Source organism: Ursus maritimus, unplaced genomic scaffold (genome assembly GCF_017311325.1).
Source record: "Ursus maritimus isolate PB19 unplaced genomic scaffold, ASM1731132v1 scaffold_6, whole genome shotgun sequence".
In the NCBI taxonomy this organism is placed as follows: Eukaryota; Metazoa; Chordata; class Mammalia; order Carnivora; family Ursidae; genus Ursus; species Ursus maritimus.
The window spans coordinates 69,167,351-69,188,102 of record NW_024426774.1 but is presented as its reverse complement, the minus strand read 5'-3'; the positions used below and the strand labels follow the sequence as shown (position 1 = coordinate 69,188,102).

Below are 20,752 nucleotides of genomic sequence, written 5' to 3'. Positions count from 1 at the left end.
CCGAAGGCAGATGCTTAACAACTGAGCCACCCAGGCACCCCAAAATGTGCAGCATTTATCAAACCTATTTGAAGGAATTATAGCCTGGCCTTCTTCCCTGCACGTTAGATAATATTAGTGAGGTTTTTCATGTGTCTTGTCCACTTACCTTCCTGTAAGCTGTTCCTTCATATTGAGGAAACTATGGATCACACAAGTCCTTCTTTCAGGCACTTCCCACTTGAAATTTAGCGGGCACTTTTGTTAATGGTTTCTCTAGTTTCTAGTAATCATAAAAATTCCATAATTTTTAGATTCTGCTGATTATTTCAATGGAATCTGGGTTAGTATGCTCATTGCCATATTATCTAAAAGTCCCTCAAATGTTGTAACTTAATCATCTTGAGGGAAGGGCTGACTCTTCCTTCCTCTTTGTTATCTTTTACAGCAGTCTTTTCCATACCTCAGTTGTTGATTTCCACTCTTTGAGACTTCTGCTGTGCTTTTCATGAAACCATTTTTTTAAGACTTTATTCAATTTGGAGAGAGAGTGTGTACCTGAGCACAGGGATGGGCAGAGGGAAAGGGAGAGGTCTCAAGCAGACTTGCACTGAGCGTGGAGCCCGCCGCCGCCAACTCAATCTCACAACCCTGAGATCACACCCAAGCTGAAATCAAGAGTTGGTTGCCTAACCGACTGAGCCACCCAGAAGCCCCTGAAATCGTTTGCTTTTTTAATTTAAATTTACTTTAAATGAGAACTTAAGCATTACTGTTAATGCCATTAAAAAATAAAAATTATTTTTTGCTGTATCACCTGATCTCATACTGCTTATCACTTTGGGGGAAATGATGCTGTATTGAAAGCTTAATTTTTCCTTTTCTTTCTGGTTTTTCTATAACAATAACAATGGCTTACATTTGTTGCATCTTACCATGTGGAGGACCAATTGTACAGCCCTCCATGCTGTTCACTGTACATCTTGGGGTCGTACCATTCTCACAGACTTTGAAGTGATTGGCTTGTCCTGTGGCCCTATGTGCCAGGCACCATGCAGAGTACGTTATGCATAATTTAATCCACATAACAGCCCTGTGAGATAGGTAGTGTTATCATCCCTACCTTCCAAATGAAGGAATAATGGCCTGAAGAGGTAGAGATTGGTTAACTTTCCTAAGGTCACACAACAGGTAAATGGCAGAGCTGGAGATAAGAACCCAGGCACCTGCCTCAAGGGCTTTTGACCATACAATGCATTTATAGCAAGCTTAATTCAACCTTTGCATTGTACTGAAAAGGTACTCTAGGGTTTTTTTCCCATACACATTTAGCAAAATTATTCAGGCACTGATTGTATATGTCTTAAAGTTGCAGGTTAATAATTCTTGTGTATTTTATTTTAGGTTAATGGAAAAGGTTCCTTATGGTGTGTTGATCCAGAATATAAACCAAACCTTATGCAGGCACTGAAGAAGCAACCTTTCTCCTCAGCATTAACATTTTACACCCCTCCTGCATCTCCACAAAGGTACAGGATCTTCCGTATAAGTGTCAGTGGTGACTTATAAGATTTCATTGTATGACATGGAAAAACCTAACAAAGTTGTAAGGTTTGGGTTTGTTTTTCTTTATTTAATAGAGAATAATTTATGGATAAGACATTAGCCTGAGGTATTTTTACTTATAGTCTAACTTGTATTATTAGGAAACAGGATATGTGATAGGTGAGAACATATTCTGGAAAATACAGTTACTCCTGAGTAAATTAAGTAAACCCTAAAGAAAGATGTAATAATAATTACAGGTACAAAAGGTTTAAATTATTTTAATTGCCTGCAATACTAATGCGGACTAAAGACATGGGAAATTGAAAGTATATTTAAACTTTTTAAAATAAGATGATTAAGTTTGTCATTGTAACATTTTAATGTATATATTTATTTCTTTTTTATTTTAAGTTTGATTATCTTTCACAGCACATTTAGTATTTGAAAATTATTTTAACAGTCTCAAATTTCAAAATGTCTGACAAGTAAAATAATGCTTTGACTTTTTTATTTGTTTTGTTTCTCCTGGTAAATTTAATTGTAATATATCTCCTTGGCTCTTGTTTTCAAACTCTGTGACTCCTATTGATCTTACAGCTTTCCCATTTCAAGTCAAAGCTGAAAATGAGACTTCAAATCAGATTTTGTTTCTGTTTCCTAAAGAAGCCTTTGGAATTTTTTTTTGAATTCTATTATGTACATTCGTTTGAATTGAAAATGCCAGACTTTGTTGAGATACTTTTGAGGGTGGCCTTAATGGTTAATGTGTTTTTTGGAAAAATTAAAAGCTTTTAAATAAAATACTAGATGGAGAATTTCAGACATACACAAAAGGAGGGAGAAAACTATAATGAACTCTTCAGCTGCAACAATTATCAATATTTCATACAGTGTTTAATTTCTTAAACTATTACTAAATAACTTTGGAGTGGTGGCTGAAATGCAATAAAAAGTTAGTAAGGTTAAAGTTGAAATTAGTAATATATATCTACTCACTGAGACTTTAAGCTTGTTTACTAGTTAGATTGAAAGGATTACTGTCACAAGAATGATTGAGTGGTTTATCTTTATGAAATGAAACCTAGAAAAGTTATCAGAGTTTATATCCTCATTGCTGGGACTTGGTATCTTCTTTATCCGTTAACGGTGGTGCTTATGAGGTATCCTAGTTTAAAAAAAATAATTTAGAAACTAATGGTAAGTTCTGCTTGTGGTCATTTATGTGTTTTATTTAGCTGTGCTTTTTTTAAATTAAAGATTAAATGAGAGAATTCAAACTCTTGTATACCATCAAATATGCAGTTCACTGTGCTTTTGATAGGTTGCATTTTCATGATTTTATCTTTTAGCTTTATCATATGTTAAATAAAAATGATTTTGTGGTTTAAAACCAGATAGATAAATGACAGTATAAAGATAATTTTTGACTTTAAAACATTACCTTAATATTTTTTAGAAACATTTTCTGTTTTTCATTGTTTGCCAAAATGATGGTTCCATCTAATAGGCCTTTTTGTAGCCCTTTCATGTCATAATTGGTAAGTTCAGAAAGAGAATGATACAGTATATGTAAAACTATGAATGGGAAATAGATTTATAATTTAGTTAGCAAAACAGATTTTTTATGCTATCACAAATTCCAAGAAGAGAAATAGTGTGTCCTAAAAATGTTTTAATTTTTAGAATTAAAAAAAAAAAGCCAGAACTGGGGCACTTGGCTGGTTCAGTCAAAAGAGCATGTGACTCTTAATCTCGGGGTTGTGAATTCAAGCCCCGTGCTAGGTGTAGAGATTGCTTAAAAATAAAATCTTAAAAAAAAGGAAAGTCCAAACTCCTAATCTCTTTATGACTATAGCAAGTTTAATTTGATACTGATTTTTATTAATAAAATCAAGAACTTATCTGTTTTGCATCATTACATACAGTTCTCTTCACACATTTGTTTTGATAAACGCTTTCATTTCTGTGGTAACACCTATATGAATATCATATCAAACTTAAGCATCCAATACAAAACCAAATAGTAACTATTATGTATTGTCTATTGTTACAGGCATTTTAAATGCATTATTATTATTCATCACAGCATCCCTATGTGGGAGGTTTAATTATTCCTATTTTACAGATGAAGAAACTAAGAAATTAATTATTTTGCCTAAGAACGTCCAAATAGTTGTGATTTTATCTTGGATCTAATGCTCTTTCTGCTTTGGCAGACTCTTCCTAAACTGAATAGTATTAGCAAAGAAAACAAGGTAAAAATAGTTTGTGTTTTTTATTGTATAATATAGTTGTATTTGTGACTAAGTTCTATAGACAGTAAAATAAAAGATTTTTATAAGCATATTTATCTTATCTATCTTTCAGTGGCTCTTTATCACCTCACTTCTTAAGCTCTGTACTCAAGCAGAACCAGGTGCGAACCCTCAAAGGTATGTATAAGAACATTATTTTAAATCGTAACAGCTCAGGTCAAAAATCAGGTTTTTTGTTTATTTAATTTTTGTCTAATTATAAAAGTATTATATGTTCATTGTAGAAGATTTGGAAAATAAAAACATAAAAAAGAAACTAAATTTTAAGAAACAAAACTGATGAACATAGGGAAAGGGAAGGAAAAATAAAATAGGATAAAAACAGAGAGAGAGACAAACCCTAAGAGACTCTTAGCTATAGAGAACAAACTGAGGGTTGCTAGAGGGGAGGCAAGATGGGGGGTTGGGGTAATGGAGTGATGGGTATTAAGGAAGACACCCGATGTGATGAGTACTGGGTGTTAAATGTAAGTGATGAATCACTAAATTCTACCCAAAATTAATGATACACTATGTTAACCAACTTGAATTTAAATAAATTGAAAAAAAAGAAACTAAAATTTACTCTTACTATTATCGTCAACATTTTGTTTTAATTACTTTGGTTCTTCTTACACCTTATACATGAATAGATGTGCCTACGTGCACGCACACATACACTTTTTCTCCAAATGCTAGGCTTATACTGTGTATACTGTTGTATATCCCTTTTTTTTCATTTCCTTTTATGTGTATTTTTCCATGAAAATAGGAAAATATTTCTTAGTAATACTGTCAGTATAGAGCTTTCTTTTCAAGTCTGTCTTAGACTAGAATAGAGGTTGCCAACTAGGCCTTGGGCCATATCTGGCCTGCCACCTGTTTTTATATGGCCTGTGAGTTTATAAATAGTTGAAAAATGATAAAAATAATATTTCAAGGCATGTGAAAATTCACTACAAGAGCAGAGTTAAGTAGTTGCAACAGAGATCTCTCTATTGTTTCCTTGGTTTTGCCTCCTCGCTGGCAAAACCTAAAATACTTACTTATTGATCCTTTACAGAAGAAGTTTGGATTAGAATATAGTTTAGAATATGTCTTTTATAGGTTAAGTGTAAAGAACTTTAAGAACGCAGCAAGTTAACTTCCAGAATTTTGTAGATGACTTTCCAAAGTATATAAAAATTCTGAATTAGTAGTTTTTGCCCCCTACTTATAGTTAATATTATAAATTAGTGATGTATTAACATAAGATTCTCTAGCATTGCTGCTTTCGGGCCTAGAGACATTTCTATGACCTTTAAAAGCAGAAATCCTTAGGCCAGAAGTCTTTCTGTGTATCAGATAACATTTTGGCTCTTTGGAACTACACTAAGCCAAGCCTAGGAAGCAGTGTGATGATGGTCTGTAAAAATGAGGGAGGGAAAGGGTGTGAAAAAGCTGAAGAGAATTCTGCAAAGAAGTTAAATGGATTGAGGGTATGTTCAGATAATGTTCTGGCTTAACATAATGCAAGTATCCATTTTCTCCTTCCTGCATGGGTAGATGTGGTTTCTCTTTACATTTAGGAATTGTGGAAACTGCGTATTTTTATTATCTCAATAAGTTCTGACCTTTAGTCTTTCAAGCTCAGTTCATTTACAGATTTTGAGAACATGTTCTTTGTGAATTCTGGGTTTATTTAGAATCTCTTCTTGCTCTTATTCCATTCTATCCTAATTCTGCTGCTTCTTTTGGGGAGCAGACATTCTCACAATTTTCTCCTGCTTGTTATATATATATATATATTTTTTAAGATTTTATTTATTTATTTGAGAGAGAGTGAGCGAGTGAGCGGGGGGTGGGACAGAGGGAGAGGGAGAAGCAGGCTTCCTGCCCAGCACGGGGCTCAATGCTGGGGCTCCAGGGTCATGATCTGAGCCGAAGGCAAACCGACTGAGCCACCCAGGTGCTCCTCTTTTGCTAGTTTTAGCTGCAGTTTTTCATAGCTAGAGCATAGCATTTCTCCTTCATCTAATGACTTAGACATATGGTACATTATCTCTCCAGTGCTGCTAATAGCTTACTTCCCTCCATCTCTCTACTGGTGAATCTTAGGCCTAGTAGTAATTAACTTGGTGGTGAGGGGGCTTGGAGTTCCCGGTTAAAACAAATGCAGGCCTGTGCTGGAATAGAATATGCAGTTCTCATGAGTTTTAAGAGGAAAACATAAAACCACACAAAAATTAAGAAAATTTATATTTAAATCAGGTTGCTTTATGGCCTCTTGATAGACTCATGAGGAAATTTGCTTTTTCTTCTCTCGATACTATTTCTAGGGAAAAGTTTGAAAAAACACAACACTAAATGGACTAAACCTTCAACTGTTTATTCTACAAGTAATTGTTGAATTCCTACGTAGTACCAAGCAATGTATGGGTGCTTTGGGATATGCAGAGATGAAAGAGACCTGCTCTCAAAACCATACAGTTTAATTGAAGAAAGTTGACAAGATTATGCAGAGTACATAGGGGGGAAAGGAAGTAGCTGGCAAAGTAAGCTTAGAGGTAGATCAGGAAAGGCCCCTTAGAAAAGAAAGTGGTGCTTGAGTTGGACCTCAAAAGTTGGGGAAATACTTGACCTTGCTGGAGGTTATCTGCTAGGACCTGCAGGCCAGTGAGTATGCCTGAAGCCTAGGATTATAGAAGAGGATTCGGCAGCCTTGGTCCAGTAGATGTAGATGTGATCATTTAACATGCACAAGGCAAATGAAGAAGTTTAAGTGAGCATTAGCCAAATCAAGGAGAACTTACTTAGCGTACTGAGTTTGAACTCCTCCTGTAACTGTAACATTAGTTAGCATTGAGTCCTTACTGTGGTGCTATGAGTGCATTATCTCATTTAATCCTTACAATTCTTTGAGGTATTGTTACCTCCTTTTACAAATAAGGAAACTGAAGTTTGGAGAGATTAAGTAATTTTCTCAAGGCCACACCACTAGTAAAAGGCATACAAGGAACTCAGAAACTCTGATTTCAGAACCTATAGTCCTACTAGGTGTGAGGCACTGGGGGAGTTGCTGAAGGGCGTTAAAGAATGAGGCAACATTGTCAGTTTTGTGTTTTATAAAGGTCACTTAGGTGTCGTTGAGCTCCAGTATTAGATTCATCTGTTACTTCACAGAATCATCTTTACTAATCATTATAATAGAGCTACCTTTAAACACATAAGATCAATAGGAGAACTTATTTAGGCATAGAAACTCCAGAAATATTCACTATCACCCAAAGTAGGTGCAGCAGTTTGTTTAAAGTGTAGTTGTCTCTCTTGCTCACCTTATGATGACTAATTTTATGTGCCAATATATATTACAGTATTGTATAACAGGGCAGGAGGCACAGGAATCTCATACTGAGATAGCAAAACAAAATCTTTCTTGTCAGTATTTTAGTTTGCTGTATATTTAGAATAAATTCATCTGCTTAAGAAATATTTATTGATTACACTTGTGTGCTAGGCAGAAGGATACATCAGTGAAGAAAGATGACAAAAATGGAACTCACATTCTAGCTACTAAGTTATAGTATTTATACTGAAGCACTAGTATACTACAAGCAAGTACAAACTATGGATGGTTAATGATGATGTTAGGGGCTAAGTGCAAATCTAAGTTCAAATTTAAGATTCTAAATTAGTATAATTTGTATCTTAATAGAAATGAAACTAAACCAGTGGTCCAAGCAGCTTAAAGTATTGGCAGTTTATCAAAATTGCTCTCCTCTATATTAAAGAATCACAAGAGACAGCTTCTCTGTTTGCATGCTTTGTAAATGTGTATGTTAGGTTTGACAGAGGTAGTAAGTCCTTGTAGTTATTACTAAGCTTATAACCATTTAAATTCTGCTTCTGTGGGTCTCATATCATTCTTTAAGCAAATGGATTGAGAATCAGATAATAGAAACATGTCAGTTTGTGTCATAACCCTTAGTTTCACATGGCGAAACCTAGTGTCTTAGAATTTTTTCTCAATTATTGTTAGTAATTTCCCAGCATCAAGATGTTAAGGAAATATAAACCAGGACATACAAATTAAGACTTATGGCAGAAATTTATTTGAATCAATTATTAAATTAGTAGCATGTCTTGAACTCCAGTCAGAACTATGAAGGAAGAAAGAGAATATGACTTTGAACTAAGTTGGTTTTTTTAATCACTATTTGGAAGGCTCTCATGACTGTTAATGACACATGACTTTCAACTAGAAGTGAATTATTTGCTTAATTTAAATAGTGTTAGAGAAAATATATACAAAAGACTTTAAAAGAACCAAATTTTTATTCTTTATGAACTGGATATGCTAGGTTACTGAGCTAATAGTATGTTTTTAAAAACACAGAGCTACATTTTAAATAGCTAAAGTATTATCAGTGAAAAAATAACATGAAGTGTTTTCAGTTGTGACAATAAACAAGTAAGTCTTCAGTTTAATTTTAATACCAAAACAGATTGGGTACTTTAAATAAAAATTGTTTGTAAAGTCTACACAGAGAGTTTTTGTTGTATTTGTTCTAAGAAGTTCAAGACTGTACCTTGGACAAATCATTGATAATCAGGTATTCTTGATTACTGAGTGTGTGGGGTCATTTTTCTTACAGGTAATCATTTTTCTAGAGTTAATTGGCAAGGCATTATGGGAAGCATACTTAGAATGTTCTAAACCAAACAAATTGCATACAGATAAAATCTTTTTGCAGGGAAGTTTTCGGTTTCATAAAGTTAAGTTCATGTGGGAGAGTTTAAATTAATTTGGTTATAATAAATCTATACAAGAAATAAATGTGTTTAAGGTACACTTTTCCTGTTCTACTGTTACAGAAGTAGTATCTGATTTTGTTATTTTAAATATTTGGAAACTAAGAAAAGAAGTGGTGTTCATGCAGCTCTCTTAGGTTGTCAGCATAAGCCTCACCAATTTTCTTTAGTTTTAGGTATTGTTTTTCAGAAATATGACTCCTTCTAATGGAAGTTTACTATAGGAAGTTAAGCTAGAGATACACTAATTTTTTGGATAAGATTTTATAGGTACTTCATTTATAAGATTGTAAATTTTCTGAAATTGTTTCATTATTATGCTTTTTGGTGTTAGATTCTCCCTCACCATCACCTCCTTTTCTTTTTTTAATGAAATTGGAAACAAGGTGGACCTTTTTTATTAAAAGAAAATTTATTTCATGGAACAGGAAACTCTCTGTCAGGGCTTTTGCACAGTGCCATGCAAGATGTGCCCTGCACAAGGCCACTTGGCTGAGGCAATGAGTGGGGTCTGAAATTCAGCCCACGCTCCAGTCTTCAAGCTGTGTGCCTTCATACAGGGAAGCATTCACCTGGAGGCAGACTTGCTTTTTTCCAGTTCACACAGAGATACAATATGGGCTAGAGTCTGCACCTTTTCTTCTTCAAAGACATGTTAGAATACTGAACTCTATCAAACTATTGTCAGGTTTCATTCTAAAAGACCAGAATTGGAGAGATCTTTTCTTGGCTATGATGTGAGAAACACTGATTCATATTCTTGTTACTTATTGTTCCTTCTGCCTTGAAATACTTTTCCTTCAGATATCTACATGGCTTCTTTTTCTCATCTCCCTGAATCTTTGCTCAACCCTTGCCTTTTCTTGAAGCCTTCTCTAACCTCTGTATTTAAAGTTCAGTCACCCTTCCCAACACTCTCTATCCCCCTTTCAACTTAGTTTCTCTCTCTTGTGTTTATCACCTTGTGACATACTGTTTTAATTATTCCTTTGTGTTCTGAGAGGTCAGGGGTTTTCCTGTTTTGTTTTTTGCTATATTCCCACAGCCTGGAATGATGTCTGGCTCATGACAGGTTACTCATTTTATTGAGTGAATGACAAAATAGAGAATTTCCAGTATATTCTGTAAATCCTGCAGAATTTCCTACTCTAGTCATCTTAGTAAGTATGAATGATTGTTGATTGATAGAGTACAAATTGAAGGCCTAGGTTCTGGAAGTAGACTACTGAGAGGTTCAAGTCCCACCTCCATCATTCCTAGAGACCTGTCTGTGTCTGGTGTTTTTCATTTTTAAGAGGAAACACTAATAGTACCCACATCATAAAGTTGCAAGGATTAGATGAGTTAATAACACTCAGAACATGCCAAGCCCAATGATACCCAAAGTTAGTAATTTGGTGATAATTAGCTTAATCTAAGGAAAGGAGGTCATATACTTCATTATATACACATTTATCGAGGACCTACTATTCCAGGCATTATAGAACATAGGGGATAAGACTTAATTGGGAAGGCATTCAAATAGTCTCTTGTTTCATGAGGTCACACTTTATTAAAGGGGAAAGAGTTGTAGTATTAATGTGCTCCTTAGGAACAGCCATCTTCTGATTTACTTAAGTCTTTTTGGTAAAGTTAATAACAATAACTTTTTCTTTCTTTTTTTTTTCAAAGATTTTATTTATTTATTTGACAGAGATAGAGACAGCCAGCGAGAGAGGGAACACAAGCAGGGGGAGTGGGAGAGGAAGAAGCAGGCTCACAGCAGAGGAGCCTGATGTGGGGCTCGATCCCACAACGCCGGGATCATGCCCTGAGCCGAAAGCAGACGCTTAACCGCTGTGCCACCCAGGCACCCCAACAATAACTTTTTCTGTCTTCACAGAGTTTGTAGTCAAGTTGGGGAGAAAACAAGTCAATATCTTTATGGCTTTATTATCTAAAATAACTATGATTAGGATTACAAATAAAATGGAAAACATTGGGGCAATAAAAATTTTCTAGCTTTCAGAAAGAAATGGGAGGTTTCATATCTGAATCTTATTTTAAACATCCTATATAATCTAAAATTTCTAAATATTTTCTAACTTTTCCTTCATATTAGATTATACCGTATTACTTTTATTTAATTATAGTTATTCAGAATAATAGATCACCAAGATGGAGAGGAACTGCCAGCAGAAAAGTAGATATGAGAGTATAATGACTTTATCTGGAGTAGAACCTGCTGATTTTACCAGCCTTTTAAAGCTCATTTTCCTTATGGAATATCCATAATTATGTTTGACCTCTTATGAAGTCTGTAGTACTTGTGGGCTCACATACAATTATGATTAGAAACATTACTAATACTTTCGTGCCAGCAATAATTATTCATTTAACATTTGTAAATTCACATAATCTAGACTGACCAAATAATGCATATTTTTAACTCCTGTAACTAGTATGTACTTTATAACTGCAGATAATGCACAGGTAAAGATATTTTTTAAATGCTAAAAAGGGTAGGAGCACCTGCGTGGCTCAATCAGTTGGGTGTCCGACTCTTAGTTTTGGCTCAGGTCCTGGTCTCGTGGGTGGTGGAGATCGAGCCTTACCAGTAGGAGTCTGCTTAGATATTCTCTCCCTCCTGCCCTCCCCTTGCTTGTGCTCTCTCCCTTCCTCCCTCCCTCTCTCTTTCTGTCTTTCTCTCATTCTCTCTTAAATAAATAAATCTTTTTTAAAAAAAGGTAAATATGCTAAAAAGTAATAATGCCTTAGTGTACATTTTTAGTTAATTACAGTTGACCCCTGAATAATGGGGAGGTAAGGGATGCTGACCCCTGCCTCCTTCCCCTATGCAGTTGAAAATCCATGTATAACTTGATTCCCCAAAAGCTTACCTACTAGTAGTCTGTTGACTGGAAGCCTTAGTGATGACATATACAGATGATGAAAACATATTTTGTATGTATTATGAATAACATACTATCTTCTTATGGTAAGGTAAGCTAGAGAAAAGAAAATGTTATTAAGAAAATCATAAGAAATTTATTATCTCCAGTACTTCTCAGTTTTCCTTTATTTGATACTATCCACAAAACTGTTCATAATTTTAAGTGAACAAAAACAGATTGCAGAATAATATGTGTCTCATTTTGTTTAATGTGTGTGTGCGTGTCTGTATTTAAGTAAAAGAATATACACCAAATCTTAATGTTGGTTACCTTTGCAAATATTTATAATGCCTCTCTTTTATAAAGAACATTAATATTGTTATTCTTTTCCTTTTTCAGAATCTGATATTGATGCTGCCACTGCAATGATGCTTTTAAATACTTCTATAGAACAAGGAATTTTAGAATGTAAGCAATCATGCCATTCTTCCTAAAATACATTTTTGTGAGTGCTTTTTCAAATGTAATTTAGAATACAAAATATTTAAATTTTATAGGCAAAATTGTTTTTTCCAACTAAATTGTGTTTGCATTTGAATTACTTAGTTTCTATTTTATTATATTTCCATTAGTATATGTGAGCAGTTATGAGATTAAAGTTAATACTGTGATAGATATTTTTACATGGACCAAGAAACAAAGAAATAAATAGCATGTGTAGAAATTAAGGTTGAAAATTTAAATGTAAAAATGAAAGCCATAAATAAGAAAATATAGGAAAGTATATTTATAACCTTGGAATTGAAAAACCCTTCATATACAAAGTACAAAATCCACTAAAAAAAATAGGTAAATCTAATCAAAATTTTGTAGTTCTGACAATAAAAGATATCTGTAAGAAAAGTCACACAAGGAAAACATTGAGAGAACATTCTTTTTGCTATGTATATAACAAACAAAGGGTTAATATTAATCATATGTATATAAAAGGACTCTACAAGTAAGAAATAAGAAAAATGTTCAGAAAAACCAAGAAAATATATGAATTACGTGGGTCTCAGAGAAGGAAATAAAGTGGACAATACACATTTGAAAAGATATGCAACTTCTCTAGAAGACAGGGAAATGCAAAATGAAACAATATTGAGGTACTACCTTTTTTTGTCTATGAGATTATGAAAAATTAAAATGATTAATAATATTAGGTGTTAATTGTGGGAACTGGTTATTGTCATACACTGTAGGGTGTAAATTTTGGAGAACCATTTTGGAGAACAGTTTGAAAATACCAGCTACAAATGCAAATCAAAACCGCAGTGAAATCTCATACCAGTCAGAATGTCTAGTATCAAAAAGACAAGAAATAACAAGTGTTGATGAGAATGTAGAGAAAAGGGAACCTACTATTGGTGGGAATGCAAATTGGTGCGGCCACTATGAAAAACTGTATGGAGGTTCCTCAAGAAACTAAAAATAGAAGTACCATACCATCCTATAATTCCATCTGTGGGTATTTACCTGAAGAAAACAAAAACACTTAATTCGAAAAGATACATGCACCTCTCTGTTTATTGCAGCATTATTTGCATAGCCAAAATATGGAAGCAAACAACCTTTGTCCATCAGTAGATGAGTGGATAAAGATGTGATATATATACACAATGGAATATTACTCCACCATAAAAAAGGGATGAAATCTTGCCATTCTTGACAACATAAGTGGACCTAGAGAGTTTTATGCTAAGTGAAATAAGCCAGAGAAAAACCAATTCCATATGATTTCACTCATATATGGAATCTAAGAAAAAAAACAAATGAACAAACAACAGAAATGGACACCTGGGTGGCTCAGTCCCTTAAGTGCCTGACTCTTGGTTTCAGCTCAGGTCATGATCTCAGGGTCCTGAGATTGAGCCCTGTGTGTGACGCTCCATGCTCAGTGCGGAATGTGCTTGTCCCTCTTCCTTTTCCTCTGCCCCTCCCCTCACTTGTTCTCTCTCTCTCTCTCTCAAATAAATAAATAAAAATCTTAAAAACAAAAAACAGGCGCCTAGTTGCTCAGTCGGTTAAGCATCTGCCTTTGGCTCAGGTCATGATCTTAGAGTCCTAGGATTGAGCCCCATATTGGGCTCCTTGCTCAGCGGAGAACCTGCTTCTCCCTCTGCCTGCTGCTGCACACCCCCCCTCCCCCGTTTGTGCGTGCACTGTCTCTCTGTCAAATAAATAAGTAAAATCATTTAAAAAAAAAGAAAGAAAAGAAAAGAAAACAGAAACAGACTTATAAATACAGAGAAGAAACTGGTGGTTGCTAGGGGGAAGGAGGGTCGGGGGATGAGTGAAATAAGTGAAGGCAATTAAGAGGTTACAAATTTCCAGTTATAAAATAAATAAATCACAGGGGCATGAAAAGTACAGCATAGGGAATATAGTCAATATTATTGTAATAACTTTAAATGGTGACTACACTTAAGGTGAGCATTACATAATGTATAGAATTGTCAAATCTCTATGATATACTCCTAAAACTAATATAAGATTGTATGTCAACTATACTTCAGTTAAAAAAAAATACCAGTTATAATCTGAAATGTATATATTCTTTTACTTAATAATTCTGTTGCTTGGGACACCTGGGTAGCGCAGTCGTTAAAGCGTCTGCCTTCGGCTCAGGGCGTGATCCCGGCGTTCCGGGTTCGAGTCCCACATCGGGCTCCTCTGCTGGGAGCCTGCTTCTTCCTCTCTCACTCCCCCTGCTTGTGTTCCCTCTCTCGCTGGCTGTCTCTATCTCTGTCAAATAAATAAACTCTTTAAAAAAAAAAAAAAATTCTGTTGCTTGGTATTCTAGAAAAAATATTTGCATATGTGTAAGAAGAGGCATCTAGAAGGATTTTCATTGCACTATTATTCATAGTAGTGAAAAATTGGGAAAATCTAAGTATCAGCAAGAAAATGGTTAGCTCAAAAGTGGCACATTCTTACTGATGCATTCTGTACAAACAGCTCAAAATAATTATATTTTTCATGGAAAGGTCAAGACATATCATTAAGTGATTTTGAAAATGTTACTAGTTAATACCTACAGGATGATACGGTCTTAGTGAAAGAAGAAACAAGTGAACAAAAACCTGCAGAACATTACTAACCCTAAAGCACTTGCTACTCAGTAGTGATATAGTTGTTTAAATGGCCTGTCTTGCAATCAAATGCATTTGACCTATTGATGGACGTTTTCTTTTCCACAGGTGAGAAGCCTCTTCCTCTTAAAACAGCAATGCAAAAAAAGAGGAGTTACAGCAATGCATTTAATCATCCCGGTACTGTGCGATTGCAAGAGAGTGATTCTTTGGCCACGAGCATTGATCCAAAAGAAGACCACAATTACAGTGCGAGTAGCATGGCAGCACAGCGCTGTGCGTCCAGGTCTAGTGTGTCTTCTCTGTCCTCTGTGGATGAGGCATATGAATTTATCCCAAAGAGTAGCCACGTGGGAAGTGATGGCAGTGAAGGATTTCACAGTGAAGAAGATACAGATGTTGATTATGAAGATGATCCTCTTGGAGACAGTGGCTATGCATCACAGGCTTGTGCGGATACCTCTGAGAAGGGGCAGCCAGGCAAAAAGATGCGCAAACAGTTATGTCAAGAAATTGATGAGGAGCTCAAAGAGGCAGCTGGATCTCTGCTCCACCTTGCTGGAATCCGTACATGCCTGGGTTCCCTAATAAGTACTGCAAAGACACAAAATCAAAAGCAGCGGAAAAAATAGAAATACTTATTAGTGTGAAATTACTTTAAAGTGTGGCAATACTCTTCTACTTAATTCTTTACAAGGGATATCAAAGCCATAATGGACTTCTTTTGTTTTAGGGTGGGGGAGGGGTGCTAATTACGTGTTTATTTCAAAACATTTGTTTGTTTTAATTTTATTAAATAATTGCTGTTAGGATCATGCCCAACCATAGATACGATGCCAAGTCCTAAAAGCATAATTTTTGTGTCAGGTGTCTCTAAGATTTGAAAGTTTTTATATAAGAAAATCTACAGCCTCTGTCTTAAAACTTGTGGGAAAAATCGTTTATTCTGTTAATATGTTAAAGTGTAAGAATTGGCAACTCTATAACTTTTTTCATTTTTTTTTCCAGTCTGTGATTAACTATAGTTGCTGATCCAGCTAAAAATGTTGCTGATGTCTCTCTCACATACTTCCCTCGGGACACATGCAATCCAGTAGAACGAGATTTGGATTTTTTATTTTGTCTTAATTTTTAATTATTTTTGTTGAAGCATGGACAAAGTTGAATATAAATTGGAAAAGGTCCTAGATGTCTAGAAAGCTCCTTTACACAGGCAGAAAGTAGCAAGCAAGGAGTTCTGAAATTTAGAAAAGGCGGTTTTGTGGTAAAATTTCATCTAAGAACACTCCAAGTCCTATTACAATATTATCTTTGAATTTTTTTTTTTTTTTTTTACTTCCCAGATGTTGCATAACTTTTATTGGGGCCTTCCGTTTGTTCCCAGAGTGCTTTGCAACCATTGTTTGAATTTTAGCCATTAGCTGGCTTTGTTGAGTAGAAACAATCCAATGAGAGGATATAGCCATAAAGTGTGTTTTGGGGTTGGTTAACACCCATTTTGACACACTTTTTGCAATATGAGAATCTTTCATTTGTTGTTAAATGGACTGCATTCTGGGAATTTTGTGGTAGGAATGGAGTGTAACCTAATATAAACATTTTAAATAGTTACTACTTAATGTCCTCTTAAAGATAGATCATTTAGGAAAAAACTTCTGTCCAAGGTTTGTATGAATTAAGTTTGTATGTAGTCCTAATTAAATTTAAAAGGATTTAACAAAACTGTAGAGACAAAGTACCTTCATGAGTTTCAATATTCATAAAAAATTAAATCTTATACAGTACACCCTTTGGGAAAGACAGTATAATATGTGTGTGCCATTCATTCTATGCTCGGATTCTACAGCGCTGTTCCAAAGGTGCATTGACTAAGGCATTTTAAGTATTTGAACAAATCTGCTTCTATGAGACATTTTTCCATATCATTTTTATAGTTCGACTATTATTTAGAAAGAACATAGGATACTAATAAAACTAAAATTACTCAGTATATATATTTTTTTACATTGGTGGAGGCAACTTTCCAAAAGTTTGATCTTATCTCATGGTACATTCTGTTTTATAACAATGACCTTGTTTTCATTTTTCTGATAATTTCATACATACATACACACACACATAGATACATAGGCTCGTGATTTTGGTTGGTTACTTTCAGCTATTTCTATGACTAAAGCGTTTTCTTGGATTTTTTTTTTTTTAAGAGACAAATATTTTTATTTTAAGTTGTAAATTTTATTTGGGCAAAACTGTCGAATGAGAAGCATAATGAAAACATCTTTTTCAGTTGGCAAAACTTTAAGCCAGGGATAACATTAATATTATCTGTCCTGTTTCCATGGTAATTGTAATTGAACTTGAATAGCCACATTAATAGAATTGGTGCTCTTGAAATACAGTAATTTTTAAATTTGTTGATAATGAAAAATAGTTCTTAAGTATGCAGAATGAGGTATTTGGGGTTTTTTTTTCCTTCACGTATGTCACATCTATAGAGAATGGCTAATCCAAGTTAACACCTTTTACTGTAGATGGTGACTATAACACACACACAAAAATGCTTATACCACAGTATAACTAGTACACAGATTATAAAACTCATTTTAATAACAATATCTTTAAGCTGTTTGTGGTGGCCCTCTGGATAGACCTTAGTAATGGTGTGTTTCAGTGATCTGGTTCCAATTTATTCTGTTCTACTGAAATTCTGTACCACAGATGTTCTCTCTGGTTCCTGTCCATTTAGATAATTACTCTTCGTAAGCAGAGGACAAGGATCTAAGATAAGGAGGGGGAGAGTTGTCCCCCTTTAAGAGGGATCTTCAAAATTATTTTGGCTTAATATAAATAACAATAATTCTTTAAACTTACTATTCTCTCCCTCTTCATGTACTCTTCCCACAAATGTAAAAGTTTATATGCATCACTAGCAAGGACAATGAACACTGTCATACTAAAAGCTAATGGGAAGAAGTCACATGGTATTTTACACTTAATTCTTATTCAGAATTCAGTGCATCACTTTCCATTTGCTGATTTACCAAGGCAGTTATTTTCAAGGGGAAGTACCTTTTTAATTATGATTCCCCCGTTATTACTTTTGTAGATATGATCCCATTCCTCAGGTGTGTTCAGATAAAAACATGACTAATAACCACCCAATTAAGGAAAGTCATTTCAAGTCCTATGGACTGGAAATTGTATTTCTAATAATATATTAATAAGAAATTATACTGTAATAGAAACAGTTTGGCAATCCCAGAGAGGTTATATATGTTCCAGCATATTTTAAAACTGTGATTTAAGCTAACATAATTTGCCTTATATCAATATAAATTGTTACAGCCGATTCTGTTTTATAATAGATTTCTAGTGAAAGTTTTGAGTCAGCACAATTAATCTTCATCTTTCACATCCCAAATAGAATCAGTGTTTCTTGAGTATAGATTTTTGAAATTTATTTGTGCAATATGTTACTAAATTCATTAATATTTTATTTTACCTTTCAAATTCAGAGAAAGAAAACATGTATTCATGGAAAAGCCAATTATTGGTGGATTGCCTCCGTTTTTCCACCTTTGAGCCTTTCCTTTCCTCCCTATAGCCAGCATGACTTCTCTTAACTTAGATTCCCCTGTATATAGTAAGGTTTAGAATATATATATTTTTCTTTTGCTTCTTTCTGAGGCATTATGTAAAGGGTTCATACTAGGTGGTCAGTTAAATATATATAAGCACGAATTCAAAGGTAGAGAAAGTTTGAGGGAATGTGTGTGTCTTCGTAGACCAGGAGGCCTTTCCTAGCAATTTAATCAACAGATGTGAATACTTCACAAAGCTGTAAAGACTTTTGTCTTAAATATTACAGTAACTTAACAACCATTCGTGAAGACCATAGCATTTAATTAAACTTTGAGGCTTTCTGGTTTACATATACTTTACAGTTTTGTGGGGTTTTTTTGGTTAGTTTGAAATGTGTAAGCTTTGATTTAAACAAAGTTTAATTCACTATGTTAATGATGTACTCAATATTTATTGAAAGACACAATAGAGTATTTTAATGTTATACCTGCCATTTTTTCTTAAAGCACATTTTGTTTGCATCTAACTGCCAGTGCCATTGTCAAAACTTGTTTTTAAAATTGTTGTACATTTCTTATTAAACTAAGTGCTTAATTTTAAAGTATTATGTTGCCATCATATAGTGTATAAAAATGTATAATTGCCAATTCACTGTAACTATTATTTATTTTTAAATGAAAGTGCAAGAATACTTTCCGATTCAAGAAATTTGAGTTATTAAACTGGTTTCCTTATCCTCTTTTCTAATGTAGCATAAAAATTGCCCTGAGTTTGAGTTACAACTGCCAGTAGATGACCAGTCACAAGTGAACCACTTCTCTGTTGCCAGTCTTTGCTCATATTAAAAGCAACCTAACAGATATTTAGTTTTTGTATCTAATCTCTGATTATTAAAATGTTTATAAAGTTTATTTTTACCAAAGAGATGCAATTCATTATGATAAAATATTGCAGAATAAACCTTGTTTTATAACATTGTTGTACTTTCTCTGTTCTTTTGGGTGGATAGCGTAGATGTAAGTGTCTCATACTTATACATACACACGCCCTTTCCATTTTGGTGTTACAAAGTTGGAAGTTCTACAAATGAGAAAGTTGAAATTTCAGAAAGTCTTTTTTTAAGTATTGCTTTTCCTGGTTTTTACAGGCCATTCATTTTGAAAGCTAAAATAGTAGTGTTAATTAAATTATTCTATTCCTGAAGTTGAACTTCTTTTCCTATGCATATGTATATATGAGATATGTTGAAATATAAGAAAAACTGAGGAGATTATGAAATTAAGATTATATCTAAATATAGTAGTGTTACTTCAACAATACCCAGTAATACCATGTGTTTAAAAATTGGGGCATCCACTATAAAATGAATAATAATCTACAACCAACATCTTAATTGTAAACCCCCCACTTCCCTTTGAAATTCTGTGCTGGTAATTTAATTGGTATTAGCTATGTAGAGTTGTTGATTTAAACTGAGTCAAATGAGACAGCCGTATTGATTTTAAACGACCATGCTCTCTAGGCCTTATCCCTTCCAAAGCATCTTTTTGATACACAAAATCATCAAAATAGCCATTTGGGAGTCATGTATTTATTCCTTAAGAGTTTTATTCTCATAATCGCATTCATCTAGCTCATACTAGTTCTGAAGGGGGAAGAAATACATACTATTTTTAGAAAAATACCTTACTAAAATATGGGTTAAAACACATTTAGTCTTTCCCTCAAGAATTTTGGGACATGTTTTTTAACTGGAAATAAAGCTCGCAAAAATGTGCAAAAACTTAGATGTGAAACTGTTGAAAATCTTTAAGAATGAAAACAATTATTAACCTTAGTAACAGCATTATTCTGTTTCATGAAATTTTAAATAAGGAACTATTAGAAGCTGTCAACTGAAAATTGAAATAGCCATGTGCTACACATGTGTTTGGTAGTTTGTGTTCCAAAAGTTTGTTTACAAATATGTTCTTGGAGGAGTCATTTTTCAGTGAACTTAAGGCAAGTTATGAAGCCTTATTTACCTCATAATCTAGTGGATAAACAGCAATCCCTTTTTAACTAAACGTGATTCTTACACAAAATTTTTGTATAAGTGGATTTACTTACGTTATAGATTTTCCTCAACTTTGAGATTTTGGTTCAAGTAAATATGTATAAATCAATCTTGAGGGGAAAACTTAATAAAAGCAGAGACTAGCAATAGGACAAAAGGAGACATTATAAAGAATATTAACTTAGGGGCGATTTTAGAACCTGAAGCAAAATTGCTGTCTAATGCTTAAGAGTTTTTTGTTGTGGTTGTTGTTAAGATTTTATGTATTTCTTTTAAAGAGGGGAGGAGCACGGGGCTCCATGCAGGGCTCCATGCAGGGCTCCAGGCAGGGCTTGGTCCCCCCAAGAACATGGACCTGAGCCTAAAACAAGAGTTGGTCGTCTCAACCAACTGAGCCACCCAGGTGCCCCTAATGGTTGAGAATTCTTTTTTTTTCTGTTTTCAAGTTTTAAGGGTTTTTTTAGATTATATTTATTTATTTGAGAGAGAGCAAGC

At 34.2% G+C, this 20,752-nt stretch overlaps 1 protein-coding gene across 3 annotated transcripts in view; it reads left to right on the top strand.

Annotated features, from left to right (window-relative positions):
* FOXN2 (forkhead box N2) overlaps positions 1 to 19,174 on the top strand; it is a 62,803-nt gene extending 43,629 nt beyond the window's left edge. For all 3 annotated transcript variants that reach the window (XM_040623499.1, XM_040623498.1, XM_008699848.2), the window contains exons 3-6: positions 1,384 to 1,508; positions 3,895 to 3,959; positions 11,885 to 11,953; positions 14,728 to 19,174. In XM_040623499.1, the coding sequence (XP_040479433.1) occupies positions 1,384 to 1,508; positions 3,895 to 3,959; positions 11,885 to 11,953; positions 14,728 to 15,251 (783 nt within the window). In that variant the 3' untranslated portion in view covers positions 15,252 to 19,174. The remainder of the gene's footprint in view (positions 1 to 1,383; positions 1,509 to 3,894; positions 3,960 to 11,884; positions 11,954 to 14,727) is intronic.
* Positions 19,175 to 20,752: the final 1,578 nt, after the last annotated feature.